A 19,642-nucleotide genomic window follows, 5' to 3' on the forward strand; every position below is an offset into this window, starting at 1 on the left:
TGTGTGTGTGTGTGTGTGTGTGTGTGTGTGTGTGTGTGTGTGTGTGTGTTTTCAAGAGTGTGGGCACATGTGTGCATGATGGGAGCTTGCCCAGGTACCAGTGCAGGTGTGGAGGTCAGAGGGCTGAACTCAGGAGCCATTTCATTGCCCTTCACCTTATTTTTAGGCAGGATCTCTCTCTGAGCCTGATGCTCTCTGCTTCAGTACACCAGCTGGCATCCTCCTGTCTCTGCAACCCCAGAGCTGAGTGACAGACACCTATTACCACCTCTGGCTTGGAGCGATCCAAACTCAGGTCCTGCTGCCTTTGCAGTGAGCGATTTTCCACTGACGCACTTTCCAGTCATCTTTTTAGTTTATTTCATTTTTCTGAAGGGGTATCCTGTTGCCCAGGGTGGCCTTCCTACATAACAGAAGCTGTCCTTGATTCTCTGATCTTCCTACCTAGACCTCCTGAGTGCTGGGATTTTCAGGCATGGGCCATTACACCTGGCCAATTTAAAAGTTTAGTTACATAAAATGCAAACAACCCCAGCTCGCTAGTGTTTATCACAGTGGTGTGAATCTAAGCACGGTGGTCAAGGAGAATACAATTGTGGAATTAGTTTACCAAATCAACAAGCTAGATAAAACGGTGACTTTGTTGTAGTCATTTCCTGAGTTTTAGATTCTCAAAAGTTGTGAGGATTCAAATTCAATGAATTAATATTTCCAAGGTCTTTAGCAAGAAAATAAAGCACTTAATAAGTAGCCAGTTAAAAAAATGGAGGGAGCTGGGTGTGGGTGAATGCCTCTGATTCCAGCATTTGGGAAGCTGACTGAAGAATTAGGAGTTCTAAGCTATCCATAGTCTCCTGGAACTCCCTATAGTATAGGCTACACAGTCAAACCCTCTGGGGTGGGACAGCGGGGAGAGAGGAAGAGAGGGGTAAAGAGACAGAGGAAGAGAGGGAGAGGAAGACAGGGAGAGAGAGGAAGTAATAGAAAGAAAGGAAGAAGGAGAGAGGAGAAAACAAAAAAGACAGGTATGGTTTTTAATACCTGTACTCCCAGCACTCAAGATGCTGAGGCAGGAGGATTACCATAAGTATTAAGCCTGGGTTGCAGAGTTAGACTTCGTTTAAAATACCAGCTAGAAGCGATGGCGCATGCCTGGAACCCCAGCACTCAGGAGGCAGAGGCAGGCAAATCTCTGTGAGGCCAGACTGGTCTACAAAGTGAGTCTAGGACAGCCAAGGTTACAGAGAAACCCTGTCTCAAAACAAGCAAACAAATGAAACAGCAGCTGGAGAGATGGCTTTAGTAGTTATGTGTGTACTGCTCTTGTACCAGACCTGAGTTTGCTTCCCAGCGCCCATGGTGGGTGGCTCACGACTGCCTGTAACTCCAGCTCCCCAGGAGCCACACACTGATCTGATTTCCAAAGGCGGCATGCACTCCTGCGCACACCCCATCCACACACTCATAAACACACACATGGACCCCCACACATACACACATACTCACGCTCGCACACACAACTACCACACACACCTCCCCCACACAGCCATTCACACTCACACGCGTGTACTCTCACACTCACACATGCACACACGTGCAATTAAAAAGAAAAAGAACCGAAGTGACAGGGGATAAAGGAATCAAAGAAAGAGGGAGGGAGGACAGAAATAACAGCCTAAAGAGGCAGAGACAGGAAATAAACGAGAGCAGGTTGGTTGTTTCTGGGTCACTTTCGCTAGAGGGTTAAGACAGGGGGGCTGGAGCATGGGCTGCTCCTCCAGAAGAACCTGACTCTGGTTCCCAGAACCTACACAGTGGCTTGTGGCTCACAACTATCTCTCACTCTAGTTCTAGGGGATCTGATACCCTCTAGCAGGGCATGTTGGCGCACATTTAATCCCAGTACTGAGAGGCAGAGGCAGGAGGATCTCTGTGAGCAGGAGGCTAGCCTGGTTTGTCTAGTGAGTTCCAGGACAGCCAAGGCTAGCTACTCAGTGAGTGAGTTTGTGAGTGAGTGATGAGTGAGTGAGTGAGTGAGTGAGTGAGTGAGATCCTGTATCAAAACAACAACAAAACCATCATGGCCACCCTTAGCATGCCGTCCCAGCTGGTTGGTTAGTGTGAATTTCTTGAATATTGTCCCATTTCTGATGTGACGATGTGACACTTAGCATGAGAGATTCCATTTGGGTTTGGTCTGCCGGAGCCTGGAGCTCAGGTTAAACCAGCCACCTCTGGACATTTTATTTAACAGTGGTGTGGGCAAGCCAGCCACCCAGCCACGTGCTGCAAGCTGGAGCTCGGAGGAAATGAAGCTTGACCAGTAAAGACAGATAGGTGAACAAGAGCCAGGCTAGCAGAACCCAGCTAGTCCCTTTCTTGTTGTCAAGTTTTTGTTTTTTTTTGTTTTGGTTTTGTTTTGTTTTCTGTTAAGTTGCTGTCTCAGTCTGTTTTCTTTTACTATAAAAAAAAATTCTTAAGACTGAATACTTCCAAAGAATAGTTCACTTGGTTCCAAAATGTCCAAGAGCAGGAGCGAGCCCTGTCCTCTATCTGGCGAGGGCCTCACACAGCATCCTAACATGACAGGAGCATCACAAGGGGAGACAAGGCCAGTTCAGGTCTCCCTTCCTCTTCTTATAAAGCCATTAATGTCATCATGGGGTGGGGGTCAGATCCTCATGACCTCATCTGACCCTAATTCCCCAAGGCCCCACACCTGAATTCCGGGGGTGAATTCAGCATATGAATTTGGGGTCTAAATCTTCAACACGAGAACTTGGGGTGAGTGGGATATACTCACACCACAGCAGCTGCTAGCTGGTCTCCTAAAATCCTGAGGTACCCGCTCTCTGTAGAAAGAAATCCAGACTAGAGATATAGCTGTTTATCTCGGGCTTTTTCCTGTTTCAAAGACAGACAGTGAAGGCTGGGAGAAGTTCTGGGTGTCTGTCCAGGGCTCCACCCTTCTGAGAGAACTGTGGCAGAAATGACTGTGTCTGTGTCTCTGTTTGTGGTTTCTGATCAAGCCCTCTGGCTCCAGCTCGCCCCAGTGGCCACTTCCCTGCCGGGCTTCTTCCTGCTAGGCCAGCAGCAGGTGGAAGCTCCTTCCCCTCCTGCTTCACCCTGCCCTCACCTTCCCAGAGCCCTCTCCTTTTGGCACTTTGCTCCCTCTACACTGAAGGCTCCTTTGTTCCCGCTGGCTGTCCTGAAGTGAGGACTAGTACTCTCTTCCTCCTCTTTTTCCTCCTCCTCCTTTTCTTCTTCTTTTGTTTTTTGAGACAGGGTTTCTCTGTGTAGTCCTGGCTGTCCTAGAACTTACTCTGCAGGCCAAGTTGGCCTTGAACTCAGAGATCTTCCTCCCTCTGTCTCCTGAGTGCTGGCATTAAAGGTGTTCGATGAGCATGCCTAGCCTGGGGCTTTCAATTTCAATGGCCCACATGCGCTTTGGCTCTCCTGTCTGTCAGTATCTTAGAATTCTTGGTGCAATTGAGAAAGGACTGGCTTCTTCCTTTTTATTCTGTAATGAGTCCTGCCTTGCAGGGCTCCCTGTCCCTGAGCCACCTTTAAAGTAGCCAGCTCCTAGTCTCTTTATTGCCCCCTCTGTTTTGGTGTTTTCACAATACTCAGTTCTGCCTTTTATGGCCTTATTTGGTTCCTTGTGTGTCACCTCTCCTGTGCTGGGAAGTGAGACTCTGAGTGTGGGGTCTGTCTTTTCTCATAGCCTAGCTGGCTGAAGGTAGGCAGGCTTTGAATATTTGCCAAATGCATGGATGAAACAAGCAACACATGCTCTCTACAGACAAAGTTTGCAATCTGGGGGCATGCTAAATACTTGGGAAAATCTTGAAATCAGTCAATGGATGGATTGATGATTGGTGGATCAGTAGATAGATGGGAAGACAGATGGGGAGACAGATGAGTAGGTGGATGAATGAATAGGGTGAATGAATGGATGGGTAGGTGGATGGATGGATGAATGGGTAGATGGATGGATGTTTAGATGGAAGGATGGATGAATGAATAGATGGATAAATGGATGATAGATGGGTGTTTAGATGGAAAGATGGGTGAATGGATGGATGGTTAGATAGATGGAAGGATGGATGAATGGATGGGTAGAGGAATAAATAGGTAGATGGATGGATGCATGTTTAGATGGAAGGATGGGTGAAGGGATGGATGGATGGATGGATGGATGTTTAGATCGAAGGCTAGATGAATAGATGAGTGGAATGATGGGTAGTCATGTGGATAGATGGATGGAAGATAGACCAATGGGTGACTAGATAGATGAATGGGCAGATGGACGGATGGATGAATGGATGGGTAGAGGAACAGAAGGATGGATGAATAGGTTGATGGATATCGATTCTCTTTGGCCCTTCCCTGGACTTGGTGGGTCCTTGAGGGCTGAAATCTCCACACAACTCATAGAGACAGAGTCAATGAGCACATCACATGCTGTGGAAGAGCAGTCTCTGAACGCTGCTCACAGACTCCTGCTCGGTGTACAGTGGGCCTGTGTAAGACGCCCAGGGCAGGCTCAGGGTCACGACGACGCTGCAGTGATGAGCGTTACACTGTGAAAGGGAGCTGTCTTCCCTGGGGGTGAGCTGTCTCACCTGCAGGCCTGCCCTTCCTGCTGCCAAAACACTAGTGTGATGACACAGAGAGCACAACCTAGCCTTTCTGAAAAACACATTCCAAGCGCCAATGCACACTGGGCCTTTGGTTGTGTAAAGAAAAGAGCCTTTGCCGTGTGTCATCTGCTGGTGGAGCAGTCCTCAGCACACAGTAGGCACTGCAAATGCTTAGATTTCACAGTTTCACTGTGTGTGTGATATGTGCAGTATGTGTGTGGCTGTGCTGTGTGTGTGTGTGTGTGTGTGTGTGTGTGTGTGCGCGCACACACATGAGTCATGAACTGTGTGTGGAGGTCACAGGACAACTTTCTGGAGTCAGTTCTCCATCTACCGTGTGAGTCCTGAGGACTGAACTCAGGCTGGTCAAGGCTGACCTTGACCTCCTGACTGTGCCGCTTCTAGCTTCCAAGTGCTGGGCTCACAGACACGGGCCTCCCTCCATCCTCAGCTCACACAGTGCTGGGGACTGAGCCAGGCCTCCTGTGTGCTGAGCGAACGTTACTGACTGGGCTAGAGCACCACCCCTGGGTTTTCTATTGGTGAAAGCAAATTATAACGTCGGCTTCATAGATCAGAAAGTGCAGAGGAGATTCGATCAAAGTCACGATGGTTGGAGGGTAAGGACAAGATAGGCTTGTCAGCACACAGCTCGCTCTCCACCCCACCGCCAGCCACTGGCAACCTGGCGCCCGTTCGTCTGCCTGTGTTCTGTCACTGACCAAGATTTTCCCTCTGTGATACCCAAAAGTTAAATTTAGCTGTTCGTAGCCCAAGAGAAAGGCTTAAAAATGAGGTGGGGCCACAGCCCCATTTGAGCTAGTTCATTCAAAAGCACAGCTGTTTGGGGAGGGTGGCTCACGCCTGTAATCCCAGCACTTGGGAGGCAGAAGCAGAAAGGTGAAGAGTTCAAGGCCAGCCTCAGCTACGTAAGACCCTATCTCGGGGGCAGGGGGAAGCTGGAAGAGGGAGAAGAAATAGAGAAAAGTATGCAGAATGGTGCATCAGGAAGGGTAATGTCCCTTCCTTCCCATCTTTCATTCCTTAATATTAAATGAAGGAAAGTTAGCCAGGGTGCCGTGGTGCCCACCCGTATTCCAGCGTGTTTCTGATGACCCTGGTGGCATGGAGGAAGGAGTGCAGCCTCAGGTCCATGGGATGCATTGGCATCTGGTCCCTTCTGCACTTTAGGCCAGAGTTCTGGGGCTCCAGGAAGAAGATGCAGTTGTCAAGTGCCTCTAAGCTAGACCTGGCGCCCACCCAGTGCTGAGATCAAATCTCTCTCGTGTACCGTGCCTTGCTTTCTCCTGCCAAAAAAAGGATCCAGGCAAATCCACGTCAGGCTTGCCGCTCCTATTCTCATGGTCTGGCTGTGTGAACTGCTGTCCCCGATCACCACGGGTGCAAGGTGCAGGCGCCTTCCTTTCCTGCCGTTAACGGGCAAGTTAGAATAGCCACAGAGCATCGAGGGAGTGTTGGGAGTTTGGAGATAAAGCCTAGCTGGCTGCCAGGAAGCTGCGGAGTAGGGCTCTTCTGTAAGATGCCGAGCAAGGCAGGGAGGGCTATTTTGGGTATCTTCCTTTCCTCTGTTTGATGTAGTTACTTTTAATTGGGTCAGTGAGAGGAGGAGTGCTTTTGGACACTGGTTTGAAACTTACAAAACCAAATAATCATTCCAATGAGGGTTTTTTCCTTCCTTTTCTCCTTTTCCCTCCCTCCCTCCCTTTCTTCTTCCCTTCCTCCTCTTTTGAGGAGGGAAGGTTAAAACCACGGGGAAACTTCTAGAAAATCCAAATTGAGAGTTTTACTCAACTGTCTGGTCAGGACACATCTAACCTCGGATTCTTTTTTTTTTTTTTTTTCTTTCCCGAGACAGGATTTCTCTGGGTAGCCTTGGCTGTGCTGGACTTGTAGACCAGGCTAGCCTTGAACTCACATCACCTGCCTCTGCAGGCATGTGCCACCCTGGATTAACCTTGGATTCTTGTGTAAACAGGGCAAGGGTAACAGTTCCCAAGGAGGCGGGGTGCTTAGTGGCTTAGAGGCAGACCTTGGGCATAGAGCCCAGGGTGCAAGTGCCATTGGGGCTCTGCCACTAAGCCACGCCCTCAGCTCCCCTCCCCCAAAGGTTCACTGCAAGGGTCGTTTGGTTGTTGCCCAGATTGTACTTAGGCATAGTCCTGTCCCTATGAGTCACGTCCCTCTGGCCACGCCTCCCTCATGTGATGCGGTAGAGCTGAGACAGGGGGGCGTCCGGGCTGCCCCTTCCATTCTGTTGTCGCTTAGTGGGGGTCCTGGTAGGCAGTGAGACGGCCCCACCAGGCCGTCAGGCTTGCCCATCAGGCTTGCCACACCAAGCCTGAGAGCCCGAGTTCAAATCCCAGGACCCATGGGGTGGAAAGCGAGAATCGGCTCCCACAAATTCTTCCCTGATCTCTTCATTTGCTGAGGGAGGTCCACTCCCTGCCCATAAGCAAATACATGTAACTTAAAAAGCCTTTGAAGTGCTTGTGGGAAGCTCATGGGGGCGGGGTTAGCAGGACCTTAAGCGGCAAGGAGCGATGGCACCTGCTGGGCTCTATGCCCAAGGTCCCCCTCTAGGGGCCACTAAGCGCCCCGCCTCCTTGGGAACTGGGACCTGCACTCTTTAGTTTTAGTGTTTTCATCGGATCCCTACAGTGCGTGTCCAATGTATGGACTGCAGCGCAGGGGGCTGTGGAACCTCAATCGCCACCTCTGTGGGGGCGCTGGGGAGGAAGATGAGAGACATCCTTGTGTTCCAGAGAGCTCAAGGTCAGGGCAGGAGGAAGTTTGACAACTGGAACAGCCGGAGGGGCGGGGAAAGAGGGGGTAGGAGGCGGAGCGTAGGCGGAACGGGGAGGGCGTGGCTAGAGTGGCATGGGTGGAGCCTGGGAGCCCTGTGGGAGGGGCGGCTGGGAACCAAGTTGGAGGCGTGGCCTGGGCGGGGCTGAGGCTGAGGCTGGGCGTGGCCAGGCAGGCCTCGGCTCCAGCTTCAGAGAGTAAGGAACAGTTCGGGATGGCCTGTGGGGCGTGCTGTCCCGGGACCCACAGCTGTCGCAAGCTGCTGCCAGAACCCCTCCCCGAGGACGCCTCTGCCTCTGGCGGCGACCTGGCGACCCTGCTGTGCCGTGGGAGCGGGGCTCGCTTCCCGGGATTAGGGGGTGCAAACTGCGCATCCCCACGGGAGCAGGCTGGGATTGGCCAGTGGGCCGGGCATCATGAGCCCTGCCAAATGCAAGGTCTGTTTCCCTGAGCTCACAGGAAAGTAAGTAAGCCCGCGATTTTAATAACTGCTTTTGCGAACTTACGCCCTCCTCCCCGTCCAGGTCTACTGTCCGCCCCTGAACACCCCTCCTTTCCCCTTCTGCACAAGGAGATGCGAGCTTAGCGTGGCCGCTATAGAGAGAAGCCCACCTCGCAAACTAGATTCCTAGATGGGCACCCAGTGACGTTGTTTGGAGAGCACTGCCCAGCCCTTAGGTGCCTCAAGATTGATCCCTGGGTCGCGCCACCCTTCCCTCAGTCTTTGTCCCTTTGGCCTTGAGAAAATGAGGCAACACTTTAGAAGCTGAGGGCTCGGGAGAACCCAGGCACCCTGAGCAGGCTTTGTATTTAAGATCAATTTCTGCATGTCCGTATTAGGCAGAGCATCTAGTCTCAAGTACTCGACTGTTTCCTTTCCTTTCCCCTTCATTTTATTGCACTTTAAAACAGTCACCAAAGGTATTCGTTGCTGAGAATTCAGCCCTTTATCCCGGAGTGTAGCACATTTTTGTAATCCTGGCACTGCTGAGGCAGGAGGATTGAGTTTGAGGCCAGCTTGGGCTACACATGTTAAGCCCCAAACAAACAAATGAACAAACTCAGAAAATTATAAACAAAAAGAGGAGCAAAGATATAATTTCACCGGAATCAACAGCAGATACCTGACAAGTCTTGTTTTTAGTGCAGATGTTTAATTTATAAAATTGAACCATACAGATTTTATTGTATTGTAACCCGTGTTTGTTCTTTTTTTCAAGCTGGCTTGGCAAATTATGAGTTTATCCATGTTTATCTTGCCTGAGAGCAATGGTTATTATGTTTTTAAATAGTTAAAAACAGAGAAGAACACTATGTGAAAACTATGAAATAGTCAAAGGTCAGAGTGTACAAATAAAGTTTTATTGGCACACAGCTTCACTGACTGGTTTCTGGAAAGCCTGTGGCACCACTTGTGGGCTCTGCTAGAAGTCCTGGGTAGTGGGACAGAGGCTGTTACACCTGAAGTTTCAACTAGCTAGGACTTGCCAACCCTTACTGTAAATGGATGCACTTTAAAATGTGCGAGCAGTCACTAAATGCAGCGGATAGCCAAGTTGTGTCTCCTCTTTGTGAGAAAGGCAGAGCTCTGCCAGCAACAGCTAATAGTCGAGTCTCTGCCTTCTGTGTTACCTATTAGTGCAGATTAACCTGGTCCGTAAGGCTCCGCTGTACACGCCCCCATGCAGAAGGCTCACCTCTGCAAACAAGAAGGGGTATAATTGTGTTTGTATCTGCCAGGAGCTTCTGCTTCGGGGGCAGGCAAATGTCTGGCCAGTTCAACAGCCTCCCCTTCTTTGTGGTTTTGCTTTCTATCACCCATGGTCTGAAAATACTGAGTTGAGAATTCCAGACATAATTCGCACGTTTTAGGTTGTTGACCACCCTGAGGGTGTGATGAAATCTTGCGAGATCCCATCTGGGATGCAAAGCATCTTTTGGTCCAGAGTGTCCATTTGGTATGTGCCACCTGCGCATTAGTTACTTAGTTCGGCTCATGGTTACCACGCCACAGCATGTCAGCATGCTGCTTCTGCTCAAGTAACCCTTATCTTTCTTAACAGTTGCCCAAAAGCAGAAGGGTAGAGATGCTGGAAATTTTATTACCTTGTTATTATAGTTATTCACTTACATGTTTGTTTACTTATAACAAAATAATAATGAGCAATAAGATATTTAATACTTTATACTAATAAACGTATTTATTTGTATATTTATTATATTTGTACCTTATGTCTAGGAACGTGTTTGTTTCCTACAGATGTCCTAATTTAAGGTCTAGGGCTCTCTCCGCGACCAGGGTGGATAGAATGGATGTGCATTACAGAGGAGGTTCATGAGATTGCCATAAACAGTTGTTATGCCTGCTCTCACTTGTGGGGTGCTTTTACAGTGCGTGCATGAGTGCTTTGGTATCATGCTAACTTGACATGCTGTAACCTCCAGTTTCTCTTTTCTTTTTTCTTTCTTTCTTTTTTTTTATTTTTCGAGACAGGGTTTCTTTGTGTAGCCTGGATGTCCTGGAACTCACTCTGTAGTCCAGGCTGGCCTCACAATCACAGAGCTCCTCCTGCCTCTGCCTCTGCCTCCTCAGTGCTGGAATTAAAGGCGTGTACCATCACCACAGGATTTCACATAGCCCAGGCTGGCCTGAACTCCCCATTACACCAAAGATTACCTTAAACTCCCGTTTCCCTGTCTCTGCCTTCTGAGTGCTGGGTTACAGTTGTGTGTTCAGGCATCTGCACGAGAGCCTGGCTCAGTGTCAGTGTGCTGTTTTCCTAAAAGGCCAGATAGTAAGTACCTTCTGCTCTGTGACAGTATAGTCTCTTACAGCTACGCACTGCCGTTCCCTGTGGCAATAGCTACACAATTAAATGGGCCTGGCTGTGTTTCACTAAAGCGCCCTGAAACAGGACGTTTCTATAATTTGTTATGTGTCACAATAGAAAATTCTTTGGACTTCCTCTCCCACCAAATCCTCAAACACTTAAATCTGTTAAAGCCGTTCATGGCAGATTGAGTGTGGCCCAGGGGCCCTGTTTGCTCACCCTTGACCTGGTATCATTCCAGAAGGCATTGGGAGGGTGCACGGCCTGAGAAATTCCCAAGGGTTTGGCAGGCAAGACAACTCAGCAGGTAATTCCTGGAATCTACACAGTGGAAGGTGAGAACTGACTCCCAAAAGTCGCCCTCTGTTTTCTCCACATGCGTGGAAGCAAGTCAGCCACCCCCAAATAAATTAATAAATGCATTAAATTAAATTAAATCAATTAAAGTATAAATAGAAATCCCAAAAGGTTTATTTGTTTGGTTGGTTTGTTTTGTTTTTTTCAAGACAGTTTTTCTGTGTGGCCCTGGCTGTCCTGGACTTTGTAGACAGACTGTCTTCCAATCACGACCCGCCTGCCTCTGCCTCCTTAGTGCTGGGATAAAAGGCGTGTGCCACCATGCCCAGCTTATCCTACTTATTTGTAAGGTGTGTGTGTGTGTGTGTGTTTGTATGTTTGTGTGTGGACAATTTGCATGATTTGTATGATTTGCTTCTCTCCTTCCACTTTGTGGGTTGAGGGAACTCAGGCTCAGGTCGTTAGGCTTGGCTGACCCCATCCCAAATTTATTTTGTTGAGACTTTCCTTGTTGCTCAGGCTGGCCTTGAACTCAAAATCCTCCTGTCTCCCAGGCGCTGGGATTTCAGGTGTGCACCACCACTCCCCGCCTCAGATCCCCTGAATATTTCATCCTGTGAGAGGAGGCACGGAGTCCTGGAGGGGCAGCTGGTAGGCAGCTGATTCAGGATCAGAAGCTTGGGGCGCGGTGTGGGGCTCCTCCAGGTTTCTCGGGGTTCCCGCTGGATCTCAGCTGGGGCTTGAGGCCATCCTGTGCATTGTTCGGACTTGAGCGACATCTCACATCCAGCCAGGGGGGCGGCTTGAGAACTCTCGCCCACACTCTTACCTCCAGAGGTGGCGCTGCGGCGTCTCTGTATCTAATCAATCTTTTATACGTTAGCACTACATCCTGAGGTGAGGTAGAGTGGGAGTACCAGCCCAGCCCTGCCGCTGGCAGCTGCGTGACCCGAGGTCAGTGGGCCTCTCTGAACCTCTGTCTCGTTACTGAGAACAGATGGCAAGCCTCTTAAGTGAAGAGGGAAGAAGTCAGCCAGAAGGTCCAGGCCAATGGACGTCCTTGAAAACATTAATTTCCTCTCCTCCCAGGATAGCACTGCCCGGTCTTGTGCCCCAGCAGCTGACTGGGTCTGGTGTTTGGCTGGCACCTCTGTTGTTGATTGCCACTTCCAAAGCCACCGTGGATCGTTTCGGCTCTCACCTGTCCTTCTGTGTAAGGTCAGCGCTTAGGGCTGGGCGCAGGCACAGCGCTTAGGAACGTTCTCCTTCAGTTGGCTCCAGCGCCAGGGGAAGGTCGTCTGTCAGGAGCCAAAGTTAGTTGTCCTCCAGCACTGTCACAAAAGAATCCAAATAGCCTGGTGCCTGGGAGAGGGTCCTGAAACATGGCCATCCCCGCAGCCTTGCCTGCCTCCTTGGTGGTCTGCAGGGGTGGGCTTGCCACCTGCCTGAGGAAGGGATCGTCCCCAGCCTAAAGTGACACCACAGATAGTTCTGGGCCTCAAAATGGAGGGTTCCTTTAGGGCACATTTCCATCAAGTCATACGATGTGGAAGGTTTGTGTGTCTGGGAGTGCGAGGGGATGGACTTTTTGATGCAAGACGACATCAGCCGATCAGGGAAGGTTCAGGGCTAGGCTAGTCTTCAGATGGGGACTTTGTGGATTGTGCTCAGTGAACGGTTTGTTGCTCCTCTTGGTTCTGGAGCAGGTGCACCTAACTCTCCTGGCGTGACGTCATTCAGGGTGCGCTCTGGTCCCCAGATTCCAGGTGGGGAGACTGAGTGCTTCAAGGGACAGTGGAATGACTATGGCTTTGGAGACCACAGACGTCACTCAGGAGAGGAGGGCTTTAAGCAAGGGTTTCTACTGTCCTCACTGGGACAGCAGGTCATTGTGTGTCAAAGACCAGGAAGCTTTCATGAGAGAACATCTAGATTGGGGACACGACTCAGTCACTATGGCAACCTGGGGACAAACGTCAGGGCTGGGAGATGGAGGCAGGAAGAGGCAGTGTAGTCTAATGGGTGAGCTCCAGGCCAGTGAGAGACTTTATCCCAAAGGTGGTGGATGGCATGCCACAGGATGGCACCCAAGGCTGTCTTCTGGCTCTCACATGCATGTACACTCATACCCTGCACATAAATGAACACACATGAGCACGTGTGCTCTGTGAAAACCAAAAGGGAACATTCACATACCCCAAGCAAACCCTGGGACATTGAAAATGTAAGGGCCAAGGTGAAGCGTTTTCCTGCTTGGAGGGTTAGAAGGGAAGGCTGAGGGACCCGCCCACTAAGTAGAAGAGGAGGAGAGAAGAAAATGGATAACCTAGCGGGCTAGCCTCAGGACTTCAACATCCAAACTTGAGGATATAATAGGGAGGAAAAAGAGGTAAGGAGACAATTGAAGACGGAGTCCCAGGGTTTATTTCTGGATAGAGAAGGTGGGGTTTGGGGGTGTAGCTCAGAGTTCTTCAGCATGTGAGGCTTGGGTTCCGTTCCCAGCACCATAAAGAAACAGGACACTGAGAAGACCTGCAACAGATGTGTGTGTGTGTGTGTGTGTGTGTGTGTGTGTGTGTGTGTGTGCGTGCGCGCCATGACACCATCGGATGCAGGGGACAGAAGAACATGCAAACATGTTTTCCATGTTCCAGACATGGAAAACCCAGGCCCCCGGGCAAAGGATCAAAGATTAAAACCCGCTAGCCAAACAAAACCCCTTGGAAGCCCTGACGTGCCAACACCCTGGAGGAGGTTTTTCTTCCTACAGCTCAGCACAGAGCAAATGATGGGGCGGAAGGAAAAACAGCTGCCAAACATGTACCATCCCCGTCCATAGCTTTCTCAGAAAGCTGCTTAGGGGCGTCTCCCGTAGAAACCACAGGAGACGCCAAGGAAGAGCAACGGTGCGCAGTCTCGGGCTCCTAGTGGTGGGGACCCGGAAGCCAGGGGAATCCAGCGGGTCGAGGCCGCCACCGCTGCACGCTGCTGCCCTCCACAATGTCTCCCTAACCACGGGAAGCTACCGGCGGACATGCTCCCGGGAAAGAGGGAGCCAGCTGCTCGCCCCAAACTAGGACCCTGCTCTGAGGAAAGGGTCATCCGTGGTGCAGGGGCCTTAAGAGCAGCCACTTATCGGTGCGCGTCCATGGGGCGGTGTGGAAGCTTGCAGCTGTGAAACACCAATCAGCACTGACTTCCTGTCATGGGAAGTGAGTGAGGCAGGGACCTCCACATATGCACACGTGTGCATATGTGCGTACATGCCATGGTGCCCTGCGGAGGTCAGAGGACAAGTTTTTAGGAGTTGGTCCTCTCCCTCCACTGTGTGGGTCCTGGGGATTGAACTCAGAGCATCAGGCTGGGGAGCAAGCGCCTTTACCCACGGAGCCACCTAGCTCTCCCTTGTCATATATATTCTTTCAGACTTCTAAGTTTACTGAGCCCTCAGCAGTTGGTAGTTATCCACACTGACTGTCTGTGGAGTGCCTTTTCTGCTCCTTTCATTGTCTTTCTGTTTTGCAGGATAGGTTTTCTCTATGCAGCCCTGGCTGTCCTGGACTCACTCCGTAGACCAGGCTGGCCTTGAACTCACAGAGATCTACTTGCCTCTGCCTCCAGACTGCTGGGATTGCAGGCGTGCGCCACTACTGCCCGCAAGTTTTCTTTTTAAGTTTAAGGTTCTATGTATTTTTATTTTTATTTTTATGTCTGTGCACCTTGTGTGTGCAGTGTCCATGGCGGCCAAAAGAGGGCGTCAGGTCCCCTGGAGCTGGAGTTACAGCTCCAGGCTGGCAGCCACCGTGTGGGCACTGGGAACTGAACCTGAGTCACGCAGCCAGTGCTCTTAGCTGGCGAGTCTCCAGCCCTGTGACAGGGTTGACCCTCTGCCCTCTCAGTAGCAGCCTTTCCTCTGGGCCCCGGTTGGGAAGGAAGGTGTGTTTGTGTGTGCGGGACTGAAAGCTGAGTCGCAAGTACAACTTCTATACTAGGTTTCTAAAGTTGTTTTCGGTCAGCCGGGCCTGGCTGTGCACGCCTGTGATCCCAGCATTCAGGAGGCAGAGGCAGGTGGAGCTCTGTGAGTTCCAGGCCAGCCTGGTCTACAGAGTGAGTCCAGGACAGCCAAGCCTACACAGAGAAACCCTGTCTCATTTTCAGCTTTTAGTAAGAGAGTTTTATGAAAAGTTCATGAACACCACACACACTAAAGGTGACAGGTGTTACATGTGTGTGGGTTTCCTTCCTGATCATGGGTCGCCTGTCGCTGCTGTCAGCTCCCAAATCAGGGACACGTGGAGTGAAAGTCACCACAGGGCAGCAGCAGGGCCGGTGGGACAGTGCTCTCTGGCCTTGAGTCTGCTTGAGCTCTGTGAGTGTGTGTGTGCAGAGTGTATGTGTGCAGGGTGTGTGTGTGGGTGTGTATGGGGTATGGGGGGGTGTTTGTGTGGTGTGTGTGTGTTTGTGTGTGTGTAGAGTGTATGTGTGTGTGGGGGTGTGTATGGTGTGTGTGTGTGTGGTGTGTGAGCGTGTGCACACACTCTCTGGTCACCGATTTTTCCTCCCAGCGCCAGGCTCTGGCTCTGGCCCCGGCCCCGGTCCCGTCCCGAGGCCCCAGCTTCCCCCTCACGGCTCCCGTCTGTCCTCCCGCAGGCCCAGCATGTCTGGCCTCCACCTGGTGAAGCGAGGCCGTGAGCACAAGAAGCTGGAGCTGCACAGGGACTTCACCGTGGCTTCCCCGGCCGAGTTTGTCACCCGCTTTGGAGGCAATAGGGTCATCGAGAAGGTAGAGGCGGTTTCTCTGAGCTGCTGGGGGCGGGCCCCTCTTGCTGGAGGCCCAGCCTCAGGCCCTTTCTTCACACTCAGAGGGAGCGCAGGCCTCCCCTTGGGACACTTGCCTGGGTGCTGGGTGGGACACTTGACTTAGAGAGTTTTTCCTCCCCCCAGCATGGGTGCATCAGCCCATTCCTCAGAAGGGGAGACTGAGGCGCTGGGCTTGGTCAGGAGGCTCTGAGGTGCTCTGGGGAGTGGGGCTGCTCCTTCCACTCCAGGAAAGCATAGAAGCTTCCCCTGCTCATCCATAGAGGTTAGGGCTTCCTAGAAGAGACTGCAAGCTGCAGTGATGGATGGCAGCAGTGACGTCATGGATGGGCAGCAGTGATGCCATAGATGGGCTGCAGTGATGTCATAGTCGGGCTGCAGTGACGTCATGGATGGGTTGTAGTGACATCATGGTTGAGCTGTAGTGATGTCATGGATGGGCTTCAGTGACATCATAGATGGGCTTCAGTGATGTCATGGTTGTGCTGTAGTGATGTCATAGATAGGCTTCAGTGATGTCATAGATGGGCTGCAGTGGAGCAAGTGCTGCCATGTGTGAGGTTTCACCTGGTCCCTAATCTTCCTCGCAAAGCAGGCCCCTACCGTATGGTTATTCCTGCTATGGCTATTTGAACCTGAGTCCCTGGTTCCTCCATCTTGCTCCAAACACTCAGGTTTAGGGACTTCTGGGAAAGATCTAGAATTTTTTTTTTTTGAGGCGGGATTTTGTGTACCCCGGTTGGTCTCAACCGCAAAGGGTGAACTGTACTTCTGATCATCCTGCCTCTGCCCCCAAGCGTGGGCCAGGGCACCCAGTCTATGCAGCTCTGGTCACTGGGCCCAGGCTCCGAGAAAGCTCAGCAGGAGCGTTCTTCCCACTGAGCTAGACCTCCATCCCCCTCTGCTACACGCTGCATTTTGGACTTACTGGGAAACTGTTTTGTAGCTAGCTCCACTGTGGCCGTCATTTCATTCCCAGAGCGTCCTGGCTAGCCTCAGGTATCCACTATGGCTGGTGGTGTCTCAGAGCGTCCTGGCTAGCCTCAGGTAGCCCCGCTGTGACTGGTGGCATCTCAGAATGTCACGGCTAGCCTCAGGTAACCCTTGCCCAGAGCTCTTGCGCTTTCTGACTAGGGAGCTGGTGCTCGGTGCTGGAGTCCAGTGGGAGAGCCTCCCCCTGGGGATGTGAGCTGAAAGCTGGCCTCTCCCCCACCAGGGGCTCCCAGAATGTGCTGTTCCCTGCCACGCCCGGCCCTTCCCTCTAGACCAAGCCTTGATTCAGCAGTGAGAAGGCCATGGCTAAGCTGTCCTTATTCCTTCCCCAGTCGTGGTCCTCAAAAGGTTACTAGGGCCTTGCACGTGAGCCAGGAGCCCTGGCCGAAGCCTCAGGCAGGGCACAGGTGTGAGCTTACTGGGCCTAAGTTCCCCCACGTGTAAAACAGAGGCAGCTGCTCCGCACACCTCTGGGGAGGCCGGCCCTTGGCACTGTGGCCAGGATGATAATAGCAGCGAGAGAAGAGAGGATGGAATTTCTCTGCGGGTCAGAGCTGGACCAGAGGCCTAATTGTTTTGGAAATTTGTATTATTTCTTTCTTTCGAGACAGAGTCTCACTGTGTAGCTGAAAGTTCTTCTTCAGTTCCTAGACTGTGCCTGGATTTTTTTTTTTTTTTTTAAGACAGTATCACTATGTAGCCCTGGCTGTCCTAGAACTCACTATGTAGACCAGGCTGGCCTCAGACTCAGAGTTCTGCCTGCCTCTTTCTCCAGAGTGCTGAAATTAAAGGTCTGCACCATTACACTCTCTCAGAAGAGTTATGTATTCTTACTTTATGTGTGTGGGTGTTTTGCCTGGGTGTGTATATATGTGCCATGTGCATGCAGTTCTCGCAGAGGCCAGAAGAGGGAGTTGGATCCCCTGGAACTGGAGTTACAGATGATCATGTAAGCGCTGCTGTGTGGGTGCTGAGAGATGAATCTGGGTTCATGAATGAGCAGCCAGTGCTCTTAACCCCTGAGCCATCTCTCCGGGCCTGGGAGATTCCAACTAATTAATTGTCTTTCTTCAGTGCCGGACAATCAAACCTCATGCTACGTAAATACCACTGAGCTATGTCCTTAACTCATATATCACGTGTGTGTAGTTATATTGTTACTGGGTGGTGGAGGAGCACGCCTATAATCCCAGCACTCAGGAGGCAGAGGCAGGCAGATCTCTGAGTTCCAGGCCAGCCTGGTCTACAAAGTGAGTTCCAGGATAGCCAGGGCTACACAGAGAAACCCTGTCCCAAAAAACAAAGCACAAAACAAACCCACACACACAAAAAGGATAGTCATTGCTAACGGGGTTTCTTTTTGAGACTGTCACCCACAGCATGTTATCCATACCGCATCACCCTCGGTTTCTGCCTTTAACTCTTCTGTGTCCCCTCCCCCAAATCATGACCTCTTCTTTAATTCACACACACACACACACACACACACACACACACATACACACACACCCTACTGAGTCCATTTAGTGTTCATATTTACAGGTTCCCAGAGTTACTGCTGCTTGGGACTGGACAACTTACACAGGAAGCAGCTCAGCCCAGGGGGAGACTGATTCGCCCTCTCTCAGCAGCCGCTGGCCTCTTCCTCTAGGGGCGGAGCCTTTCAGAACTCCCCCATCCCTATCTCATGGCAAGCATGAGATATTATTCTTATATTATTAATGTAATTCTATTTTGTTATAAATAGATCAGAAACACATTATATAATAACATATTATTAATCTATAGATACATTAACACACATATATTAATGTATGATACTATCATAATATAACACACCTATTACATATATACATCTATTTTGTTATCTATTAATATATTGCACATTAATATATCACTATGTACACATGGGAGTCTGTGGACAATAATATTATATTAATATATGCACATTACATATTATGTTATTCATAAAATATGAATATATGTTATTGAATGATTGAGACAGGGTTTCTCTGTGTGGCCTTGGCTGTCCTGGACTCACTCTGTAGACCAGGCTGGCCTTGAACTCACAGAGATCCACCTGCCTCTCTTCCCCCTCCCCCACTCCTGATGATCATTTAAAAAAAAAAAAAACAAATCAGAGCCTTTACGTTGCAGGCGAAGTGGAAGGGCGCTTTGAGGATGGGCTTGGAGAGCTCTGGATTCGCACCCCGGCTCTGACCCTGGCTGACCCCCAGGAAGTGACTCCTCTCTCCTGGTGTTTCCATCAGGTGCTCATTGCCAACAACGGCATTGCTGCGGTCAAGTGCATGCGCTCCATCCGCCGCTGGGCCTACGAGATGTTCCGTAATGAGCGCGCCATCCGGTTCGTGGTCATGGTGACGCCTGAGGACCTTAAGGCCAATGCAGGTAGCTGAAGTTTACCTCTCAGCTCTGCCTGCCGCACCTCCTCCACCCTGCCCTGCCAGGTCCGTCCCGGGCCCCAGAGATAGGGTCTTCCACTAGCTCGAGTTTATGTGTAGTTGGTGGAGGTTTTTTTTTTTTTTTCAGTGCACACAGGTGCGTGCGTGCGTGTGTGTGTGTGTGTGTGTGTGTGTGTGTGTGTGTGTTTGTGTGTGTGTCACCTATCTTTACCATACACCATAGTGGGTGTCATGGCAACTTTAAGCAAAATTAATTTTTGTTCCTTCCTCTTCCCCACTTCTCTCTCATTCCTGTAATCACCACCCTTCCATCCCCACAGCCATTTCTTTGGCTGTTTCTCCTGCAGCCATGTGTGCTGTGTTTTATTTGTTAATTTCTGTAAAGTCACTGTCAGCAATTTCCCTCTAAATCCACTTATAGACCCTTCTCCACTCAGCGTCCAAAGTAACCTTTGAGGGTAGGCATCAGGTCCTGCCTCCTGTGTGCCTCAGAGCCCCCAGTGCTCTTCCTGGTGCCGGCAACCTCAGCATTGTCCCCAGTCCTGCTGGAACATGGGCTCGGCTCGGCACACACATGGCCGGGCTTGTTGCTTGGTCCCATTTAACAGCTACAACAGTGGAGGCACAGGGACGTACGTTCATCACTTGCCTAGCATCCCATAGCCAGCTCCTGGCAATCTCCTGTGAGGTCTCCTGTCACACTCACTCACGTCCTCCGCATAGCTTGGCCCCTGTTGGCTCTGGCTCCAGTTTGGACCTCTTGCTTTCTAAGTCTGGGTCCCAGTCTTGGGTTCTGAACCACTCATACACTGCT

At 50.8% G+C, this 19,642-nt stretch overlaps 1 protein-coding gene across 4 annotated transcripts in view; it reads left to right on the forward strand.

Annotated features, from left to right (window-relative positions):
* Positions 1–19,642, forward strand: part of Acacb (acetyl-CoA carboxylase beta) — a 101,597-nt gene that overhangs the window by 18,267 nt on the left and 63,688 nt on the right. For 3 of the 4 annotated variants that reach the window (XM_055606028.1, XM_055606029.1, XM_055606031.1), the window contains exons 3-4: positions 15,245–15,377; positions 18,676–18,814. In XM_055606028.1, coding sequence (XP_055462003.1) covers positions 15,245–15,377; positions 18,676–18,814 — 272 coding nt within the window. Of the gene's footprint in view, positions 1–7,791; positions 7,930–15,244; positions 15,378–18,675; positions 18,815–19,642 lie in introns of those variants that run through there. The other variant, XM_055606032.1, reaches the window with a different exon arrangement.

The sequence above is a fragment of the Psammomys obesus genome, unplaced genomic scaffold (genome assembly GCF_907164565.1).
Source record: "Psammomys obesus unplaced genomic scaffold, mPsaObe1.curated_primary_1811, whole genome shotgun sequence".
In the NCBI taxonomy this organism is placed as follows: domain Eukaryota; kingdom Metazoa; phylum Chordata; class Mammalia; order Rodentia; family Muridae; genus Psammomys; species Psammomys obesus.